Source organism: Bos taurus, chromosome 4 (genome assembly GCF_002263795.3).
Source record: "Bos taurus isolate L1 Dominette 01449 registration number 42190680 breed Hereford chromosome 4, ARS-UCD2.0, whole genome shotgun sequence".
Lineage (NCBI taxonomy): Eukaryota > Metazoa > Chordata > Mammalia > Artiodactyla > Bovidae > Bos > Bos taurus.
The window spans coordinates 46,438,315-46,460,227 of NC_037331.1; the positions used below are offsets into that span (position 1 = coordinate 46,438,315).

At 39.0% G+C, this 21,913-nt stretch overlaps 1 protein-coding gene across 15 annotated transcripts in view; it reads right to left on the reverse strand.

The window, feature by feature from the left end:
- Window positions 1–21,913, reverse strand: part of SRPK2 (SRSF protein kinase 2) — a 247,474-nt gene that overhangs the window by 144,386 nt on the left and 81,175 nt on the right. For 2 of the 15 annotated variants that reach the window (XM_059885841.1, XM_059885845.1), the window contains one exon: window positions 21,852–21,905. The exons of the other annotated variants lie outside the window; for them this stretch is intronic. In XM_059885841.1, the coding sequence (XP_059741824.1) occupies window positions 21,852–21,905 (54 nt within the window). Of the gene's footprint in view, window positions 1–21,851; window positions 21,906–21,913 lie in introns of those variants that run through there. 15 annotated transcript variants of the gene reach the window in all.

Sequence of the window (21,913 nt, forward strand, 5' to 3'; positions counted from 1 at the left end):
GAGAAGTTGGAATAATAAAGTTACAGACTGTAATGAACAGACAGGCAACCCTTGGCTACTTCTATTTCACCAGCCCTGAAAAATATGGCTCAGTGAATCATTTTTGTCACTTAAGAATGAAATATTAAACCAGAACCCAAATTTTTAGATTAAAATATTTTAATCTTTGTTAAAATTTATTGATTGACTTTTAATTAAAGATACATTTAGTACCTACTCCCTAACTCTTTAGAAAAACATTTCTGTTTTACACCTTAATTTCCCCTCCTCCTTTGCAGTACAGCACAAGTGAACAGCAACACCCAGTTACCGAGCAGATAATATACTTGTCCTTTTAGGAGAGGACTGACAATGCTATCTGCCACAGAAATGTAAGCACCAATTCTATTTAATTAAAAGATCATTGCTCATATTGATTTGGAAAAACAGATCACAGACTAAAAGGGAAAGTCAGAAAAAAATAAAAGAGGAAAAAGGGGGAAAACCTAACACATTTCCTTTAAAATACTAACCACTAACCCAAGAACATAATTTTATGTGAAAAAAAATTGACATGGTCCTATTACCCAGACTATTTCATATATATAAAGCTGATTTCCTATTTGTAAATGTTTTCCTATTCAAAATCTTAAAAATTCACATATCAAACATAAAACACAGTGCCACCAAAATCTACAGGCAGTCATGAAATTTCAAAGTAGACCTCAATAGTTTTCAGATTTTTTTAAAGGGTAAAACGATTTTTTTCTTTTTAAGAATCTTAATTCTAGAAATACAAGGAATATGAGATGTAAAGGAAAAAGGAAAATAAATAGTTGCATAAAATACAATGGATTTGTACAAAAATACCCTCTCAATGCTGCTAAAATAGTTTTTCCAAATTGAAGCTAACAGCTTCATCCAATGGGCATTATAAAGCTGGCGTGAATATCTGATGAGAGCATAAAATCTACCACAGGCTACAGCCAAACTACCACTGGGGAGAGCACACAGCACAGCGGTAAAACTGAAGATGATGATAACGAAACTTACCTTGAGGATTCTTACGTGGATTACAGAGCCTGGCACCTGGTGCCATAGTGAACGCTCAGTAACGCCCCGTTTAAAAAGACATTTAAGACTCAGGCTCCAGGCTCCACCGCCAAGCAGCCTTGGATCTGAAAGCGGACTCCTCCGTCATTTTTAATAGTGATACGACCTTGGGGAAATTACTTAAAACTCTCTAAGCCTCTATCTCCTCTCCTATAAAATGGGGATAATAATTCTATGTGAAGCGTTACTGTGAGGATTTAATGACAAAGCTCATGAAAGGCAAACAGTGCTGTGCTCGGCACAAAGTAATAAGCCATTTCTGCCTATTGCTATTTACTAGGAAGTGCCCAGAAAAGGATGGGATCCTAAATAAATATTTGCTGAATAACATAATGAGGTAGACTAGGTCTGTCCCACTTTAAAGAGCTTTTCTATAATTTTAATCCACCTTCTCTTTCTTATTGCCACCCATAACATACATCTTTCTATCACTGCAGTACTATTATAAGTGGAAATTAAATTTTAACCTGTATCTCTGCCTTCCTATATACCTAGAGAATTATTCTCAGTTTATCAACTAGCCACTGCAGGAATGGGGTGACACTTGCATTTTTTGTTGTCGCAGTTTTTCATTCCACAAAGACAGAAAGTTCACACTTCCTGTGCACTTGAGCTCAAAGTCTCCAAGATTAAACTGCATAGCTCTAATGAAGTATATCCCCATCTTACACATATATTAGGAAAGTCAAAGCTCTAAACCAGTTTCTGGCTGGTGATTTTGGAAACTACAAATCAAAAAAGTTTCAAATAATTCATGAGAAGGCTTCCAAAATGATTTTCACATTTTCTTCAAACCTTCAGATTTGTTTATAGCTCCAGAAGGACTGAAAGGTTCCGGAATGTTCACAAATACCATGATAACATTGTATCCACTGAGAGCCACACATTCCTTCAACACTCCTATCTAATCCTTATCAATACCATTCTTGGGCCTGACTACTCCCTATGTTCATTCCACCACAATATCCGACACAGTCCTGGGGGCTTTGATGCTCATGTCAATATGATTTCAAATACTCCTGGCTAAGTCCCATGGCCTTTGGCCTCCCCAAGTGTCTTGAACCCCTGATCACCTGAGTCATCTACCACCATGACCACACACAGGACACATTCTCACATGTACTGCAAATCTGTCCCCCAAATTAGTTGTTTTTCTATATTCATACTGGATATTTCACAGTATCCAAGACCCTACACTTTATTTTTCTGCAATTAATTCCACCAATCTCTTTACAAACTTTCCTCACACCAAAAATTTTAAATTGTCATCCTATTTTCTCCAATATGTTGCCTTCTAGAATTTACTTTGGTTTATGAATTGACATAGAGATCTGGTCTGTTTTTATAAGTTCACATTTTGAAACCTTACATCCAGCCCATCCCCTCAATTTTAAATTACTCTCTTCTCCATCCCTCCTTGGTACTTCCAAAGCAGCAGTTTTACAACCTTGCAAACACATATTCAACCATCCACAATCTCCATTTATACATTCAGGCCAGTGAGTACAAAGATGGCCACATTTGCTTATTTCACAAAGAATTAAGCTAGTAGTATCTGGAAGTGTGAATAAATTATTGAAAATTATAATTAAGTTGATTCTTTTTAAGTCATAAGTTTGTTTTAATTTCTAAGCAACATTATAGAACAATGCAAGCTTTGTTTTCAGTGCTTTTGGGTTCTTATGATTCTCCCCTGGGTTCTTTGCTGGATCGTTTTTTCACCTGGACCTTAAATGGTGGTGATTCCACTCACTGACTCTTCTATCTACACCCCTGACATGGATAACTATCAAGGCATTGATGATGACCAGATCTGAATTTCTAGCCCAATACTGTCTCCTGAACCCTAGAACTATATATCTTTCCAGGCCTACTTGGCATTTTCACATGGATGATCCCCGGTTTGCTGTGAACACAATGTCTACAACTAACCTCACTGGGAATTCCCAGGTGGTCCAGTGGTTAGGACTCAGTGCTTTCACTGCCAGGGCCTGGGTTCAATTCAGTCAACGAACTAGGACCCCCACAAGCCATGCAGTGCAGCCAGCAACAACAACAAAACAAATCTAACTTAACCAGTCTAATGTGTCCTGTTACAGGCTTTACCTCAGTGAGCAGCAACATCATTGCCCCACTAAGACAGACATTTTTGAGGGATCCCAGACTAGCACCCGTGTTTCATTTGGAATATTACTGACACCATTCTCCTTATATATATATTATATACATACACACACACACACACACACACATATATATATATATATAATGCTCCAGAATATTGATCTCTAGTCTGTGATTCTCCAAGGATCATGTTTTCTCATACCACCAAGTCTTCTCTCATGCACTTTCCTCTCCCTAGAATGCCACTGTCTACTCTGTTAAACACTCAACTCACTCTTTCTTTCTTTCTTTAGCCATGCTGCAGAGGATGTGGGATCTTAGTTCCCCAACCAGGGATTGAACCTTTGCCCTCTGCAGTGGAAGCTCAGTCTTAACCACTGAACCACCAGGGAAGCCCCCCAACTCATTTTTCTCATCTCAGCCCAAATGGTACCTCTTCCCTGACATCTTCCCAGACAAAATACAGTTTGTCTCCTCTGCCCCTCTACATTATCACATGTACCTGCATTACAGAATTACTAAAATACATACACTGGGTCACTCTCTCTGAGACCACAGCTTCCTTAGAGATAAAGACCTGAATTTTCACTTCAATTCACACTTACTTCTTGACACTCTCATACTATTCTTAAGCTGTTCTACTCAATTTAAAGTTAAAATATAGTTAAGTTCCTAGTTCTTAAATAAATATTTCCAGATAAAATTACTCTGAGATTCCAGCAACTAGAATTTAGTAGAGCTAGGAGAGTCTGCAGAGATCATCACACCACTGAATCACAGAAGTCTACAAAGAAGAATCTGAGGAGTGAAAAGTTAAACAACTGGTAACAAAAACATTCTTCATCTTCTCCAAAGGATTACTGCTGTCTCTGACAACTACTGCTAATTTCCAAGGACCTACCAACCCAAGCAGAATATTCCAGCCTTCTTCTAAATCAACTTCTTAAATGTGATTTTCTCATGTGTGCGTGTGTGCTAACTCACTTTGGTCATATCTGACTCTACCACCTCATGGACTGTAGCCCGCCAGGCTCCTCTGTCTCTGGGATTCTCCAGGCAAGAATACTGGAATGGGTTGCCTTGCCCTCCTCCAGGGGATCTTTCCCACCCCGGGATCAAACCCACCCATGTCTCTTACATCTCCTGCACTGCAGGCGAATTCTTAACCACTGAGCCATTAGGGGAGACAATTTTCTCATACATCCAATAAATTAAAATCATCACGATTAGTCAACTTTCCTGAGTAAAACTGGTTGGTCTATGATATCATACTCTTCTTATTCATGACTAAATATATATAACAAAGAAGAAAAACCAATTCACCGAGACTTTGCCCATTCATTCTCTTCTATCCAACTTACAGACCTGCTTTATGATGTTTATTCTTATTACACTCACACTTTAAAACATACTCAAACTTCTTGTAAAGATGAATAGTTCAACTCTTCAGCTAATGGCCTACTATCTCTAATACTTCATTTTCCATTCAATACCATGAGTGTGAAGATTCATAGAACAATTAGGGTCCAGAGATGAACCAATTCCTAAGATCCCTGACAAGGAATATTGGTGACTGATAAGTACTACTGAAACAAAGTACAGTAAAGAAGGTGCTTCAAAGATTCAGACCCTAAGAGAAACAGAGCAGTCCTGAATCCACCTAGAATTTTAAGAGCAACAGCAGCATAAGAGTAACACAGGGCTGTAATGGAGACGATCCACTACCATGTCCTTTAAGATCACGCAACACCAAGCATGAGCTCAGACAGGACCCCTTACTCTTATGACATGGAAATTAAATAAGACATCGCAATTGGACAAACAGTTCTACCTAAACTCTAGGGCCTTCATCCTTTTAACACAGGTGTTATTCCAACAGATTTACTAAATTTCCTCCCACTTGTCAAGTTTGGAGGACCTTCAGGCTACAAGAAACAGGTATGTGCTCAGGTTACTTCAGATGATAGGATAATACAGCAAGAATAAATCTAGAAGAAGAAAAAGCCTCAGTAGGTCTCAGAATCTTGTTCAGAAAACAGGGCAGCTCTTGAAACCCAGTTACGGTACCAAGTGTTCAAAGGGACTATTCTCCACCTTAAGGCTTCCCACTCTGGTGGTCAACACCTCTGACTCTAATTCTATTTCTCCTTCACTACCAATTAACTGCTTCTCCTCTTTACTTCACACATTTGCAGATTCTACTGCTTTGGGATGCACACTTATAGCCTTCTCTTGGTGTCTCCAACTTAAGCGAGTATCTTTTGTTTAAGTCCACAAGAGGGCCTGCAGACACTTTTCTGGCTCAGGTGTCAAACCCTGTACCACCTAAGACCAAGTGCTGAGGTCTTGACTGAAAATTCAGGAGACTGACACACAAGATACCCTTCTCAAAGGGGCAAGGAGTGAAGCAGCCTCTCTGAGCCATCTACGAAGGTCCATCAAGTATTAACTGCCCAACATCTGAAAGATCAGTCTAGCCTAAAAAGGAGTCCCTATTATTCCAGGTTTCTTTGTGATGAGAATGCACAAAAAAGCAAAAGTTGTGCAAGCAAAAATAACCATCAGGGCTTCCCTGGTGGTCCAGTGGTTAAGAATCTGCCTTGCAATGCAAGAGACATCAGTTCAATCCCTGGTCCAGAAGGATCGCACATGCCTGGAGTAACTAAGTCCATGCACGCAACAAATACTGAGCCAAGCACTAGAGCTGGTGGTGTGCCTAGAGTCTGTGCTACGCAATAAGAGAAGCCCAAATGAGAAGCCTGCAACAATGAGAATACACCACAATGAAGACACACCACAGCCAAAAAAACAAAATCAATCAGTAAGTAAGTGAAAGTCACTCAGTCGTGTCTGACTCTGTGACCCCATGGACTATTTACGTGGAATTCTCTAGGCCAGATTACTGGAGTGGGTAGCCTTTCCCTTCTCCAATAAGTCTTTAAAAAAAAGATAAGTGTTTTCATTTTATTTATAAAATGAAACTCCAGAGCAAAGTAAACATTGAAAATCGGCAACAGAGTATGCAATTTTAGACAAAACTGATGGGACAATACAAAAAAAAAAGTTTGAACCTCAGGCAAATCCACTGACAAATGACAATATAAAATGAGTTAAGAAGTTTAGTTATCATTAGGAATAATCAAGGTAAGTTGATTCACTGGTGCTAAGTTTGCCAACAAAGGTCCGTCTAGTCATGGCTATGGTTTTTCCAGTGGTCATGTATGGATGTGACAGTTGGACTGTAAAGAAGGCTGAGCGCCGAAGAATTGATGCTTTTGAACTGTGGTGTTGGAGAAGACTCTTGAGAGTCCCTTGGACTGCAAGGAGATCCAACCAGTCCATTCTGAAGGAGATCAGCCCTGGGATTTCTTTGGAAGGAATGATGCTAAAGCTGGAACTACAGTACTTTGGCCACCTCATGCAAAGAGTTGACTCATTGGAAAAGACCCTGATGCTGGGAGGGATTGGGGGCAGGAGGAGAAGGGGACGACAGAGGATGAGATGGCTGGATGGCATCACTGACTCGATGGACATGAGTTTGAGTGAACTCTGGGAGTTGGTGACGGACAGGGAGGCCTGGCGTGCTGTGATTCATGGGGTCGCGAAGAGTTGGACACGACAGAGACTGAACTGAACTGAAGTGTCTCAAGAATGATAATTATTTGATTTTGAGAGACTACCAGGGGAAAATAATAATACTCTTAAATAGTCTGCAAAAATATCCAACATTACAATTCCATTATTACTTATAAGATACCCAATCATATTATTACAGTCATCCCCTGATATCCACAGGATAAGGGGTGACTGGTTCTCCGACTCCCACCCCATTCATTTCAGTCACTCAGTTGTGTCCAACTCTATTATGACCCCATGAACCGCGGCACACCAGGCTTCCCTGTCCATCACCAACTCCCCGGAGTTTACCCAAACTCATGTCCATTGAGTTGGTGGTGCCATCCAACCATCTCATCCTCTGTCGTCCCCTTCTCCTCCTGTCCTCAATCTTTCCCAGCATCTAGGTCTTTTCAAATGAGTCAGCTCTTCGCGTCAGATGGCCAAAGTATTGGCGTTTCAGCTTCAACATCAGTCCTTCCAATGAACACCCAAGACTGATCTCCTTTAGGATGGACTGGTTGGATCTCCTTGCTGTCTAAGGGACTCTCAAGAGCCTTCTCCAACACCACAGTTCAAAAGCATCAATTCTTCGGCGCTCAGCTTTCTTTATAGTCCAACTCTCACATCCATACATGACTACTGGAAAAACCATAGCCTTGATGAGACAGACCTTTGTTGACAAAGTAATATCTCTGCTTTTTAATATGCTGTCTAGGTTAGTCATAACTTTCCTTCCAAGGAGTAAGGATCTTTTAATTTCATGGCTGCAATCACCATCTGCAGTGATTTTGGAGCCCAAAAAAATAAAGTCAGCCACTGTCCCCATCTATTTGCCATGAAATGATGGGACCAGATGCCATGATCTTAGTTTTCTGAATGTTGAGCTTTAAGGCAACTTTTTCACTCTCCTCTTTCACTTTCATCAAGAGGCTCTTTAGTTCTTCTTCACTTTCTGCCATAAGGGTGGCGTCATTTGCATATCTGAGGTTGTTGATATTTCTCCCGGCAATCTTGATTCCAGCTTGTGCTTCTTCCAGCCCAGCGTTTCTCATGATATACTGCATATATAAGTTAAATAAGCAGGGTGGCAATATACACTCCTTTTCCTATTGTACTCCTTTTCCTATCTGGAACCAGTCTGTTGTTCCATGTCCAGGTCTAACTGTTGCTTCCTGACCTGCAGGTTTCTCAACAGGCAGGTCAGTTGGTCTGGTATTTCCATCTCTTTCAGAACTTTCCACAGTTTATTGTGATCCACACCATCAAAGGCTTTGGTATAATCAATAAAGCAGAAATAGATGTTTTTCTGGAACTCTTGCTTTTTCGATGATCCAGCGGATGTTGGCAATTTGATCTCAGGTTCCTCTGCCTTACACCCTGCTAGTAACAAAATTTATGGATGCTCAAGTCCCTTAGTTGGCCCTGAGTATCCACGGATTTGGAATCACCCTGAATCAACTATATACTAAACATAAAATGAAAATGTTTATGCCAAAACAATCAACACTTGATCCTGTCTTCATTCTAAAACTCAGTACATATTTTTCAACCATAACTTGAACTTTGGTTAAATAAGTGTACTGATTTTATTTTTCAAGGTGAAGTCTCCATTTCACTCTCTTCCCTAAAAGTTAGCTTGTTGCTTATTTTTCTGGCGTCAAATTTTCTCCTGCTGTAATTCCAAAACAAGGTTACTTTATGATCCTGAATATGGCACAATGCCAACCAACAACAATGTGTTCACTTCAAACTCTACAATGGGGTGAGGAGGGAGTATGTGCGGGGGCAGGGAGGTGGGAAGGAATTGGAGGGGGCTGGAGGTGATTTCAGGCTGGTTAGGTTTCTGGTTTAAAACTTTCAAGATAACTTCTGCTGCCACTTACAAGAAACTTCCCTTACTAAAGTAAATGTTTTTCCTTCGATCACTTTTAAAATTACTATTCTGAGTACAATGTATAACCCAAAAGAAATACTACTTTAAAAGAAAAGATTTGTTTCTGATTTCCAAATCCTAGCAAGAAAAGTGGGTCAATCTCTAAAATTTGGATTCCCATTCTCACCCACCCCCTGGAAGCCATCAAACAAGAAGGCAGAGGGAAGAGACCAATGCTAGGACTATCTCTGTACCAGGTCAAGACCATCCTAACACTTTGAGCACCGTTCATCACACAGTTTTTTTTTCTGTTGATTTGTTATTTTTATGTTGAGGTATTTCAGAAATACAAAACTGCATTAAAGTGTGAAAACATGAATCTTTAAATAAATTCCTAATTCTGTGAGCCTCACCCCCTATTAGCAATGAAATGTAATGAAACTAATCCCTGAAAACGGTCTACCAGTTTCTCACCATGGCAGAGTATCATTAACAGTTAATCTAGCCACTAAACTCTTACCCTTGCTCTGTTGGGGAGACAGAAGAAGTAACACAAGTTCTTAGATAACTGAGATGTTTACACTCAGGATGAGATCTAGTGCTCTATTTGCCATGATGCTAAGGTTTAAAGTTTTCTCTATTTTATAACATGCTTAGAAAATAATTATCAACTGTATATTATATGAATTTTAGAAATTATATCAGAATAGTACCCAGAAAAAGGAAGTATTTTTATAATTCTAGGGCTTCCCTGATAGCTCAGTTGGTAAAGAATCCTGCAATGCAGGAACCCCAGTTTGATTCCTGGTTCGGGAATATCCACTGGAGAAGGGATAGGCTACCCACTCCAGCATTCTCAGGCTTCCTTTGTGGCTCAGATGGTAAAGAATCTGCCTGCAATGTGGGAAACTTGGGTTTGATCCCTGGGTTGGGAAGATCCCCTGGAGAAGGGAATGACTACCGACTGGAGTATTCTGGCCTGGAGAATTCCATGGACTGTATAGTCCATGGGGTCACAAGAGAGAGACATGACTGAATGATTTTCACTTTCATTTTTTATAATTCTAACTTAAAAATAGTTTTCCATACTAGATATTAATATACAACCGAAACTACTTAGTTCTCTAAAACAATGATTTACAATGTCCTATATTAAGATAGTTTCATTTCACTCACAATTTTGGCACATAAAGAACTGTGGGTTCACCAAAGAAGCCAAGGTCCCCTTAACTTCTTAAAAAAAACCAAATCACTCTCTCAAGAAGTCACAAGATTATCGTGCAAGGCATATTGAAATGTGTAAGAAAACAAGCCATATCAAAATATGTGAGTATAAGCAAGAATTAGTGTCCCTAACTCCTAACCAACATTAACCTTCAAACTTAGGAACTGAAATTTGTGATATAGTCCAATTTTCTCACCCTTCTACATTCCTTCAAGTATCAACAGTTAGTGATTTGCTACCTGAGCAAGGGGAAGAAAAAATATAACACAAAAATATGTAACATAAATTCCTCCTCTCGGAGTTCACAATACTTAACATTTAGCTTGAACAATCTGGTTTATTTAAGCCTCTTATGTGAATTACCTCATTTAATCCTCACAATAAATGCAGTGGTAGTACTCAATATTTTCATTTTATATGCATAAAAACTGAAGATTTGAAAGTTTAAGAAATTTGCTCAAGATGCCAGAGATAGAATTAAATATTTAGGGGAAAAAATTAACTACAAGGTGAGAGACTTACACACTGAAAACTACAAAACACTGTTGAAAAAAATTGAAGACCCAAATAAATGGGAAGACATCCTGTGTTCACGGAATGGAAGATTTACTACTGTTATGGTGTCAATATTCCTTATATTGATTTAAAGATTCATACAATCCCTACCAAAATTCCAACTGCCTTTTTTGGAGAAATGGACAAGCTGACCCTAAAATTCATATGGAAATGCAAGAGACCCTGAATAACCACAACAATCTTTAAAAAAACTGAACAAAGTTGGAAGGCTCACTTATAGATTTCAAAACTTACTACAAAGCTACTGTAATCAAAACAGTGGGGACCTAACATAAAGACAGACATACAGATCAATGCCAAAGAATTAAGAGTCCAGAAATAAACCCTCACATTATAGTCAAGTGATTTCTGACAAGAGTGCCAAAGCCATTCAATGGGAGAAAGAACAGTCTTCTAAAGATGGTGCTGGAAAAGTGAATGTCCACATGTAAAACAATAAAGCTCTCCTGCCTCACACCATAAACAAAATATTGATCCAAACTGCAACAAAGATCTAAATATAAAGGCTCAAACTATAAAACTTTTAGAAGGAAATATAGGTGTAAACCTTGATGATTTTGGGTTAGCCTTGAGTTTCTTAAGTATGATACCAAAAGCACACACACACACACACAAAACCCAGAAGAATAAATAGATGAATTGAACATAAGAATTAAAAATTTTTGTGCATCAAAAGATACTATCAAGAAAACAAAAGGATAATATACAGAATGAGAGTCATCAGTTCAGTCGCTCAGTCATGTCCGACTCTTTGTGACCCCATGGACTGCAGCACACCAGGCTTCCGTGTCCCTCAACTCCTGGAGCTTGCTCAAACTCATGTCCATCGAGTCGGTGATGCCATCCAACCATCTCATCCTTTGTCCCCTTCTCCTCCTGCCTTCAATCTTTCCTAGCATCAGGGTCTTTTGCAATGAGTCAGTTCTTCACATCAGGTGGCCAAAGTATTGGAGCTTCAGCATCAGTCCTTCCAATGAATATTCAGGGATTATTTCCTTTAGAATTGACTAGTTTGATCTCCTTACAGTCCAAGGGACTCTCAAGAGGCTTCTCCAACACCACAGTTCAAAAGCATCAATTCTTCAGCGCTCAGCTTTCTTTATGGTCCAACTCTAATATCCATACATGACTACTGCAAAAACCACAGCTTTAACGAGATGGACCTTTGTTGGCAAAGTAATGTCTCTGCTTTTTAGTATGCTGTCTAGTATTGGTCACAGCTTTTCTTCCAAGGAGCAAGCGTCGTTTAATTTCATGGTTGTAGTCACCATCTGCAGGGATTCTGGAGCTCAAGAAAATAAAATCTGTCACTGTTTCCATTGTTTCCCCATCTATTTGCCATGAAGCTATGGGTCTATTTGCCGTGAAGCTATGGGTCTATTTGCCATGTAGCTATAGGACCATCTGCTATGATGCGATGGGACCATTTGCCACGATCTTAGTTTTTGAATGTCAAGTTTTAAGCCAGCTTTTTCCCTCTCCTCTTTCACCTTCATCAAGAGGCTCTTTAGTTCCTCTTCTCTTTCTGCCACAAAGGTGGAGTCATCTGTGTATCGGAGGCTATTGGTATTTCTCCCAGCAATCTTGATAACTGCTTGTGCTTCATCCAGGCCAGCATTTCTCATGATGTACTCTGTATATAAGTTAAAAAAGCAGGGTGACAATATGCAGCCTTGATGTACTCCTTTCCCAATTTGGAACCAGTCCGTTGTCCCATGTCCAGTTCTAACTGTTGCTTCTTGACCTGCATACAGATTTCTCAGGAGGCAGATAAGGTGGCCTGGAATTCCCATCTCTTGAAGAGCTGTGATCCAGTTGGTAAATCATCTGCCTGCAATGCAGGAAACCCGGGTTCAATTCCTGGGTCAGGAAGATCCCCTGGAGAAGGAAATGGCAACCCACTCCAGTATTCTTGCCTGGAGAATCCTATGGACAGAGGAGCCTGACAGTCTACAGGCCATGGGATCACAAGAGTCAGACATGACCTAGCGACTAAACCACCACACAATCAAAGGCTTTGGTGTAGTCAATAAAGCAGAAGTAGATGTTTTTCTGGAATTCTCTTGCTTTTTCTATGATCCAGCATATGTTGGCAATTTGATCTCTGGTTCCTGTGCTTTATCTAAATCCAGTTTGAACATCTGGAAGTTCTCGGTTCACATACTGGTGAAGCCTGGCTTGGAGAATTTTGAGCACTACTTTGCTAGTGTGTGAAATGAGTGCAATTGTGCAGTAGTTTGAACATTCTTTGGCATTGCCTTTCTTTGGGACTGGAATGAAAACTGACCTTTTCCAGTCCTGTGGCCACTGCTGAATTTTCCAAATTTGCTGGCATATTGCATGCAGCACTTTAACAGCATCATCTTTTAGGATTTGAAATAGCTCAAACTGAATTTCATCACCTCCACTAGAGCTTTGTTCACAGTGATGCTTCCTAAGGCCCAGCTGACTTCGCTATTGAGAAGCAAATTCTTCACAGTATGAGAGTAAATGTTGAAAAAATCATGTATCTCATAAGGGATTAACATCCAGAATATGCAAACAACTCTTACAACTCAGCAATTAAAACCCCAACAATCCAATTTAAAATTGAGCCAAGAATTTAAATAGACATTTCTTGAAAGAGGAAATACAAATGGCTAATAAGCACATGAAAAGATGTTCATCATTATTTGTCATTAGGGAAATGCAAACCAAAGTAACAACGAAATACCACTTTATCACCACCAGGATGGCTATCATCATAAAGACAATAACAAGTGTTAGCGAGGATATGGAGAACTTGGAGTTTTCATGCGTTATTGGTAAGACTGTAAAATGGTACTTTTGCTTTGGAGAACAATCTGGTCTTCAAAAAGTTAAACAGAGTTACCATATGACTAAAAAATCCCACTCCTTCATGTAAACCCAAGAGGAAACATGTTCATAGAACACTTGTACACAAATATTCTTAATAGTGTTATGCATAATAACCAAAAAATGCAAACAACCCATACATCCTTTAATAGATGAATGGATAAACAAAATGTGGTATATCCAAACATAAAGGGAACGAAATACTGACACGTGCTACCTCATGGATGAATCTTGAAAACATCACAGAGAGGGAAACAAGTCAGACACAAAACACGTATGATTACATTTACATGAAAGACCCAGAATAGGGAAATTTACAGAGGGAAAACTCTAGGGGCTGAGGGGTGGGAAAATAGGGAGTATCTGCTAACACACAGTGGTTCCTTTCTGGGGGATGAAAATGTTCAAAATTAGGTAATGGAGACATTTTATAACATTATAAATATGATACATGCCCTTGAGTTGTACACTTTTAAATGATTAGAAAGGTGACTTAAAGTAAATAATATCTCAATTTAACAACAAAAAAAGATCCTAGAGCCAGTGTGTGGCTAAGTCAGGATGACAACCCAGACAGTCTAGAGCCAAAAGCCTACTTGCACAGGTGTGCAGCAAGCCTGCAAGCAGGACACAAGCAGTGTGTCTGGGGAAAGCAAGCAGTCAGAGAAGGCAGCTGGGCTTGGCGACTGGGGTTAGGAGAACTTTGCCAGGTGAAGAGAAGTCCACGCCGAACAGGAAAATGGCACAAACAAAGCTACAGAGAACCCTATCACACTAGCCATCTAAACTGTTTTGGTGCCTGGCAAGAGTAAAGTACGTACTGGTAAGGAAAGAAGCCAGGGATACTGGCAGTAGACTGTTCCGGGAGCATCTTCCATGCCATACAAAGAAGTCCTGGCTAAATGTAGGGTAGATATAGAACCACACAGCCAAAACCAAAATAAGACATCCAACAGGTGAATGAGATTAAAATACAAGTTTTTTCAATCTACGTCATGCTGAGGAAAAAATACCAAACTTCATGGAGGTACCTGTAAGACTTGTCAATTCTCCACAATTCACAAATTTTTTGTCTGTATGCCCACACAGTACCCCCTAAGGAATGTTGCCAATTATCACTCCTGTTGTTTGTTAATCCTAAAATTCTCACCTCAAGTGTAAGTTGTCCTTTAGTTCTATAAAAATCTTTACAGAAGTTAGCAAGAGTAAGTGTACTTCCAAGCTCCACTGCTTTACAAAATGTTAGGAAATACCACAAACACCTCAGTGAAACAGACTCTATTCTTGTCTTGCTGTCTGTGGGATTTCCTACCAATTATATGAACAGGAAATCTGAACTAGTTCTCCATTTAACATGCGAGAAGCAACAGACAGGGCCTTAAACCTATCAAAGACACACAAAGAATCTTAGCTTTGTCCTATCAAAGCGACTTTGAATCAATCCACCAGAGTACAAGAACTTCATCCTCATCATCTTCAGCTATGTATTCAGCTGTTCGTTTCTGGTCACTTAGAACATGAATGCCTGAAGACTGAAACTTTAGTATGAATCGCATTTGTAATGAAAAACAACAACGATAACAGTTAACATTTCATACCAACTGCAATGCATCAGGCACTCTTCTGCTTGCTTTAAGATATGTAATAATTCTCTTGATAATCCCATATATTTGTAAAATAAATATTATCGGTGTCCCATTTTACAGAAAGGGAAACTTGAGGTATAGAAAGGCTAACTAACTCACCACAGTTCACAGAGCTAGTATGTGAACTAGTAGGAAAATACAGACCGAGGTGACCTATGCATAGGGTCTGGGCCCTCAACCATATTAAAGAGCTAATCAGGAGGCTTTCAATGGTTAACTCAAAGACCTCTCTTGGTAGATGTCACATTGCACTTTAAAATATGTGGGTTATTTTCAAATATCTTTTGATATTGATTTCTAACAATTATATAGTGATAAGAGAATAGACTCTGTATGATTTCAATGCCTTAAAAAACATGAATTTTGCACCTTGTTTTAAGTCCCTAGATATGTTTCAGAGTCTCCCAGTTTATAGTCCGTGGGACCTTGAAGAGAATTTGTATTCTATTTTTGTGTGAAAATTGTATAAATCTTAATTATGTTGAATTGGTTCATGCTGCTTTTCAGGTCTACTTGAACCTGGAGAATCCCAGGGATGGCGGAGCCTGGTGGGCTGCCATCTGTGGGGTCGTACAGAGTCGGACACGACTGAAGCGACTTAGCAGCAGCAGCAGCAGCAGAACCTTCTACTTTTATGTATATTCATTCTGTTAATTTTTGAGAGTTTGATATTAAAACTTCAACTAAAAACTTTATTATCTACTACTACTATAAAATTTACCTACTTAAAAAAAATTCCAATATATAGTGGAACTGTATGTCACTTTGTTCTATATTTTTAAAGTGTCCTGTAAATATTTTCATAATTAAAAAAATAAAAAGAAAAAAATTAAGCTTAAACATTCATTTTTTATTAATAATGTTTATGAAAACTGTACCACAATCCTACAACTTCAGTCCTATTCAGATTTCGTGTTTATAATCTTGCTATTCCTCTCCTCTCTAAAAAATGGTCTTTTTCTATCAATATTAAAGTAATCATTTATTACACTAATACACTATGTTAAGTGTCTGGAGAAAGAAAGAGTTGTTAACTTATATTAAGAGTCTAAAGAAAATGAAATTTTTTCTACTATATTTTACTGCATCTTAGGTGTAACTTAGGTACTACATTGGGGCCAGGTAACGGGCAGTCTAAGAAAAGTCTCAGATGTATGTCTTGTATTTAACTTTCCTCTTCATGCCAAGGAGCTATTTGTACTGCTCTGAAGACCTACTAAATCATTTTCTTGGGGGTGACTATGCCTAAAAAGTCAAGAGGCAATTCTAATGCACAGCCAGTGTTGAGAATCACTAGTTTTATACTTGGACCTTATCCTCCCTATCTAACTAAAATGCCAATATTACAAATACACAATTCATTTCAGAAGCACAATTAACACTCAATCATGCCCACAAATATTCTATTTATTAACTTTCATGTAGGGAATACTAGATAGTTATAATCTAGGAATTCCACTTGCTACAAATCTAAGCTAGAAAAAGATTCACATGTGTCCTAGGAGAACCACACAGAAACAGACACTCAACATGAAGCTGTGTTCAACAGAAAGTAATGCAGCAACGCAACTGTTAAAAGAATCATGGCACATTCACAACAGAAAGCCTCATGGCAGATCTGCATGTACTGAACCATCCTCAAAACTAAAAGAAGCCCACGACTTGTAGAATGCACACAATATACTTCTTTTATTACACAAGTATTATGTTCTCAGGGGCATATATGCATACGCATACGCATACACACACACACACACACACACACACACATATAAAGTTGGGGGAGAACATTGATCTCAAAATGATTAGAAGTGCTTCCTCACTTCTGGAGATGGGACAGGGAATGAGGAATGGCAGTCAGAGGGGATTATCTGAACTTGGATTTTTTATAGGTATTACTTGTATAATTAAAAATAATTTTCTTAAATAATGTTAAGCATTACCAAAGGAAATGCAATTTAAAATATCGAATAAATCTCTTTTGTAGTTACACAGCTTTCAAATGGACAGTCTGCAAAAAGACTGCCATCACACCGTTATAAATAGCCTCCAAAATGCCAACTTTCACTTTCAAATAAAATTCACAGTTTAATCAAGGTCAAAGAAATGTTCTGTTGGAACTTTGAGAGTGTTATACTGAAAGGGAAAAAAGAACAGCTGAATTATTCTGATACTGCTATATCACAAGAAAGGGAAGTCTCATGGAGGTTGTACAAAATTGGCCATTTAAAACTAGTTTTAAAAACTAAATTCAGTCTGTTCCTTCTAATTTTATCATGAACAATCTCTTAAAACAAAATAAAATTGCTGAAATAAATTGATGAACTAAAAATGCAACCTATCTAAAAACATAGGTATTAATTTAGCAATCCCGAAATGAACAAGTCTCAACTAATGAATAAACCGTGTTTACGAAAGATATGCTACGGCTGCAGAAAAAGAGAATCCCATAGATGATAGTTTAAGATTAAAGAAAAAATTTTTTTAAGTAGAGCCATCTGAATTATTAGATGCTTTTGTTAGACCATTGAAGGAAGGAAGGCATATGCTCAAGAAGCTAGAGTCAAGTGCCAGTGCAATTACAGAGCAAAAAGCCCTTTCCACAAAAGAACAACAGCAAGAGGAGGAAGTATGAAATGGCTTCAGAAGAGAGCTTCAAGAAATTCTACTCTTGCCTTTAAAAAAAACTAAATAACCTCCTTCCAGACACATAATTAACCATTTTAATAACAAATAGTTCCTCAATTTCTGGTGAAATATACTGACCAATGTATTTTAACTTGTCTAAAATAACCAACTTTCTTCTAAAGTCTAACTCTGAAATATGGACTGAGACTACAAAAATGGTGGCAAGGACTTGGACTCACAGCATTCTATTTCTTGAGTTAGGGTGTGGGTATCCAGGTGCCTATTTTATTGTTTCCTAAACTTTCATTCGGGCTTCTCAGGTGGATCAGTGCTAAAGAAACTGCCTGCCAATGCAGAAGACATGGGTTCAACCCCTGGGTCGGGGTGATCCCCTGGAGAAGGAAATGTCCAACTCACCAATATTCTTGCTTGGAAAATTCCACAGACAGAGGAGCCTGGCAGGCTACTGTCCATGGGGTTGCAAAGGAGTTAGACACAACTCAGCAACTAAACAACAAACTTACATTCATAATTCATACAATACAGACATGAAAGATATTATAACTTCAAAAGACCTATTTAACCAGAACAATAACTGAAAGATGTGCCAGGACAAAAGTGAAACACTTGTTTATCTTATAACAACTGCCTAGTCACTCACTTCTTAGTTTTTTCCATTAGTCTCACCACATATTCTCTTATTTACTCCTCTGCAATACAGGTAAACCTCAGATACCAAAGCTTAAAGGAACGAGTGATCGCTGACAGCCACATGCTCATCACAGCTGAAACATTCCTTACCTCATTTAAATTATTCTATACCAAAGCATTCATGCTGAGGTAAATATACTGTTTCTTGGCTATCTCAGAGTCTTTCATTTTAGGCACTACATTCATACTGTCAAGGCCTCTGAAAGGTAGCTGAAGGTCTGCTTCTAATCCAAGCCCTTCATGGGACATAGTATACAACAAAGCCACATCCAAAATGGCTGCCGATGGGCATCTCCTCTCTATACCCTCATCTGTGTGCTCCTAGTTCCTGACAGTCCAACAAGTTAGAAGAATGAGTGACTGACATAAATCAGGCCCAATTTCCAAAGTTCAAAAAATGGGCCTGGAAAGGAAAAATTCCAGTTTGGAAAAGAGTTTTCATTAAATCCGATAGCACCCATTGCAAGTTTCTGTTCCAGTTCAACTCACCATTCAAATTTTTCTACTCAAAACATTAATTACCTGATGCTTACTAGCACTGTATTTAGGACAGTGTGAATATCAAATAAAAAAAATACTGTCAAGAGACCAGGACTTCTGGTGAAAAAAATCTCACAGTGAACTATTTTTCCCTCTAAAGGTTCCTATGTTGTATGAGATTTGAAATAAAGGAATAGCTATGTCTGGGTCTTTATCATTTTTGTAAAACCCTTTCCCACCCCCGCTCCTGGCTAATGACTAAAATCTCTAATATTGCCTTTCAGCAAATATTTTTTTTTAAAAGAAAGTTTGTGCTGCTTAACAATCTTAAGTAATCCTTCCCTTATCTAGTTCTCTGATGTCCAATACAGCAGTCACCAGCCACGGTTAGCTACCAAGCACCTGAAATGTGGCAAATCTGAGCAGACATGTTAATGGAAAATATTTCATTAGTACTTTTATGCAGATTGCATGTTGATATGATACTGTTTTAGATATGCTGGGTTCGATACATTATTTATATTTTTGAATTTATGGCATATTATTCAGTTGTAAAAAAGAATGAAACTGGACACATGCTGCAGCATGGATGAAACTTCAATACATGCTAAGGGAAGAAAGCCAAACACAGAAGAAGGACAAATATTATGTAATTCCACTTACATGAAATACCTAGAACAAGCAAATTAAGAAAGACAGAAAACAGAACAGAGGTTACCAGGCACTGGGTAGGAGAAACCATACAGTTCAGGCTCTGCTAGAAAGGTGCCTTACTCAAGGCAGGAAGAGGGGCTGTGAGAGTCACCTCAAATCTCAGTACAGAGGACATATATGCTGCTAGCGAATCAGTTTATGGTTTTTTAAAGTAACTCTAATGAACAACTACCCAATAGAACCCCACAAGGAAAAAGGTCTTAGCAAACCAGTTTGCTACTATTAAGTTTAAAAGACAAGTCTTATTTTTTCCTGCTTAAGAATGGATTTGAAGAAGACAAGAATAATCTGAAACCTCATAACCATTTCCACAAACCGTTCCACAAGTGCTTTTTAACAAACACCTTCAAAATACTCTGACAAATACAATCAGCTTTGTGCTGAGAGCACTTCTCTACATAAAAGACACAATTTTACAAAGGTGACATAGTACACAGAGAAGCAAACAAGTCAATGTTCTTCTGATTTATAGGATTCAGTCCTCTAAATTTAATGAGGTTTCCAAGTCTCAATTTATACATAGCCATGGACGGGGGAGCCTGGCAGGCTACAAGCCATGGAGTTGCAGAGTCAGCCACCACTTAGCGACTGAATACCACCACAAAAACAATACCCTGGCTTCTAATTTAAGAGATACATTTAGTTTTGTTGCATATTTAAGACAATGAACTGGTTTTGAACCTCTGAACACAGAAGAGGGTATGCTGTAGCAAACGATTTGCAATTTATATAAGAGTTGTCAGAAGGCAGATTCCAAATGTATCAAGCATATTAACTAAAAATCAAATATAAAATGAAATATAAGATAGAGGAATTTCAGGGAAACAAGGATAAAAAAAAAGGGGGGGTATTTAACTCAGCTGACTTTACAAGAACTAAACCTACTTTCAGGAAGTCAAAGTAGAAATAGCATCATAGTCTTTCTTGGATTTCAACATTTAAAGAAGGCTTATAAGGCTATTCACTAACATAAAATAAAAATAATAACAACTACAAAACCACAGGATTCCCTGGTGGCTCAGCAGGAAAGAATCTGCGTGCAATGCAGCAAGGATAGGAGATGCGGGTTCGATCGTTGAGTCGGGAAGATCCCCTGGAGGAGGAAATGGCAACCCAGTATTCTTGCCTGGAAAACCCTATGGACAGAGAAGCCTGGCGGGCTACAGTCTGTGGGGTCGCAGAAGGGTCAGACATGACTGAACATGCACGCACAACCACAGTAACAGCCGTAACACTGACATCAAACTCCCTGCCTGCTATCTGCTGTGAGGACGTTCCCTTTATTATTAGCTTATTTCATCTACATAAACCCTCCATGGAGTCAGTAGTGTAATTATTAATATTATCCCTGTTTACTGATGAGGAAACAGAGGCACAGAGAAAGTAAGTAACTTTGCCCAAGGTCACACAGCTAGTAAACAATTGGTAGCATGAAGAGACAAACCCAGGCAACCTGGCTCCAGAAGCCACTACTATATATACTGCCGATTCTCACAATAGCCAGGGCAGGGGGGCAATGGGGGCGTTGTCACAATATTTATGGTGGGTCCCAGAGGCTCAGAGGTGAAGCCGGTAAAGAATTTGCCTGCAATGCAGGAGATGCAGGTTCAATCCCTGGGTCAGGAAGATCCCCTGGAGAAGGGAATGGCAACCACTCCAGTATTCTTGCCTTGAAAACTCCATGGACAGAGGAGCCTGGCAGGCTATAGTCCATGGGGTCACAAAGAGTCAGACACGACTGATCAACTAACACTTTCACTTTCAAATGTCATAAACGAACTTTAAAAAATGTAGAAACTAAGCATACTTATTGAGCCCCTCCTCCATCCACTGGGCAATACTCTGGGGAGACTTCAGTAACAATAACTCAGAAGTGTGGCAAAACTGTCAAAATGAAATAAACCAATTTTACTTTACAGCTAAAAAATAAAAACAAATGGAATGCCTAAAAACTGCAAACCAATTGCCAATCACAGATCTTTAGTTTTATACGGAGTTCAGTAGTAACATACTGAACAGAATGAAGCGCTGCTCCACAAACCACACCCAGTGGTAAACAACTATGGGAAAGGCAAGGGGGGAGGATGCAGGGCTGTGTCTTGCCACATTTTCCTTAATCCTGGAGTTTCTTCTCCTTAATAAGCTCCACTACACGGTGTCTGATTCGACATTCGTGGATTTTTCAAGACACTGGCTTTCCCTACACAGGGACCATCACACCCACACACTGTGTCAACATCCGAAGGCCTGCCTCTGTAGTTGTGCACTTCGGGAAAACATTAGGTGCAGAGGTCCCTGCTGCAATCACCTGTGAGGCCTCCAGAGATTATCACGTTCTGGCAAATTGTCATCGCATCCAAGCCTGCAAAG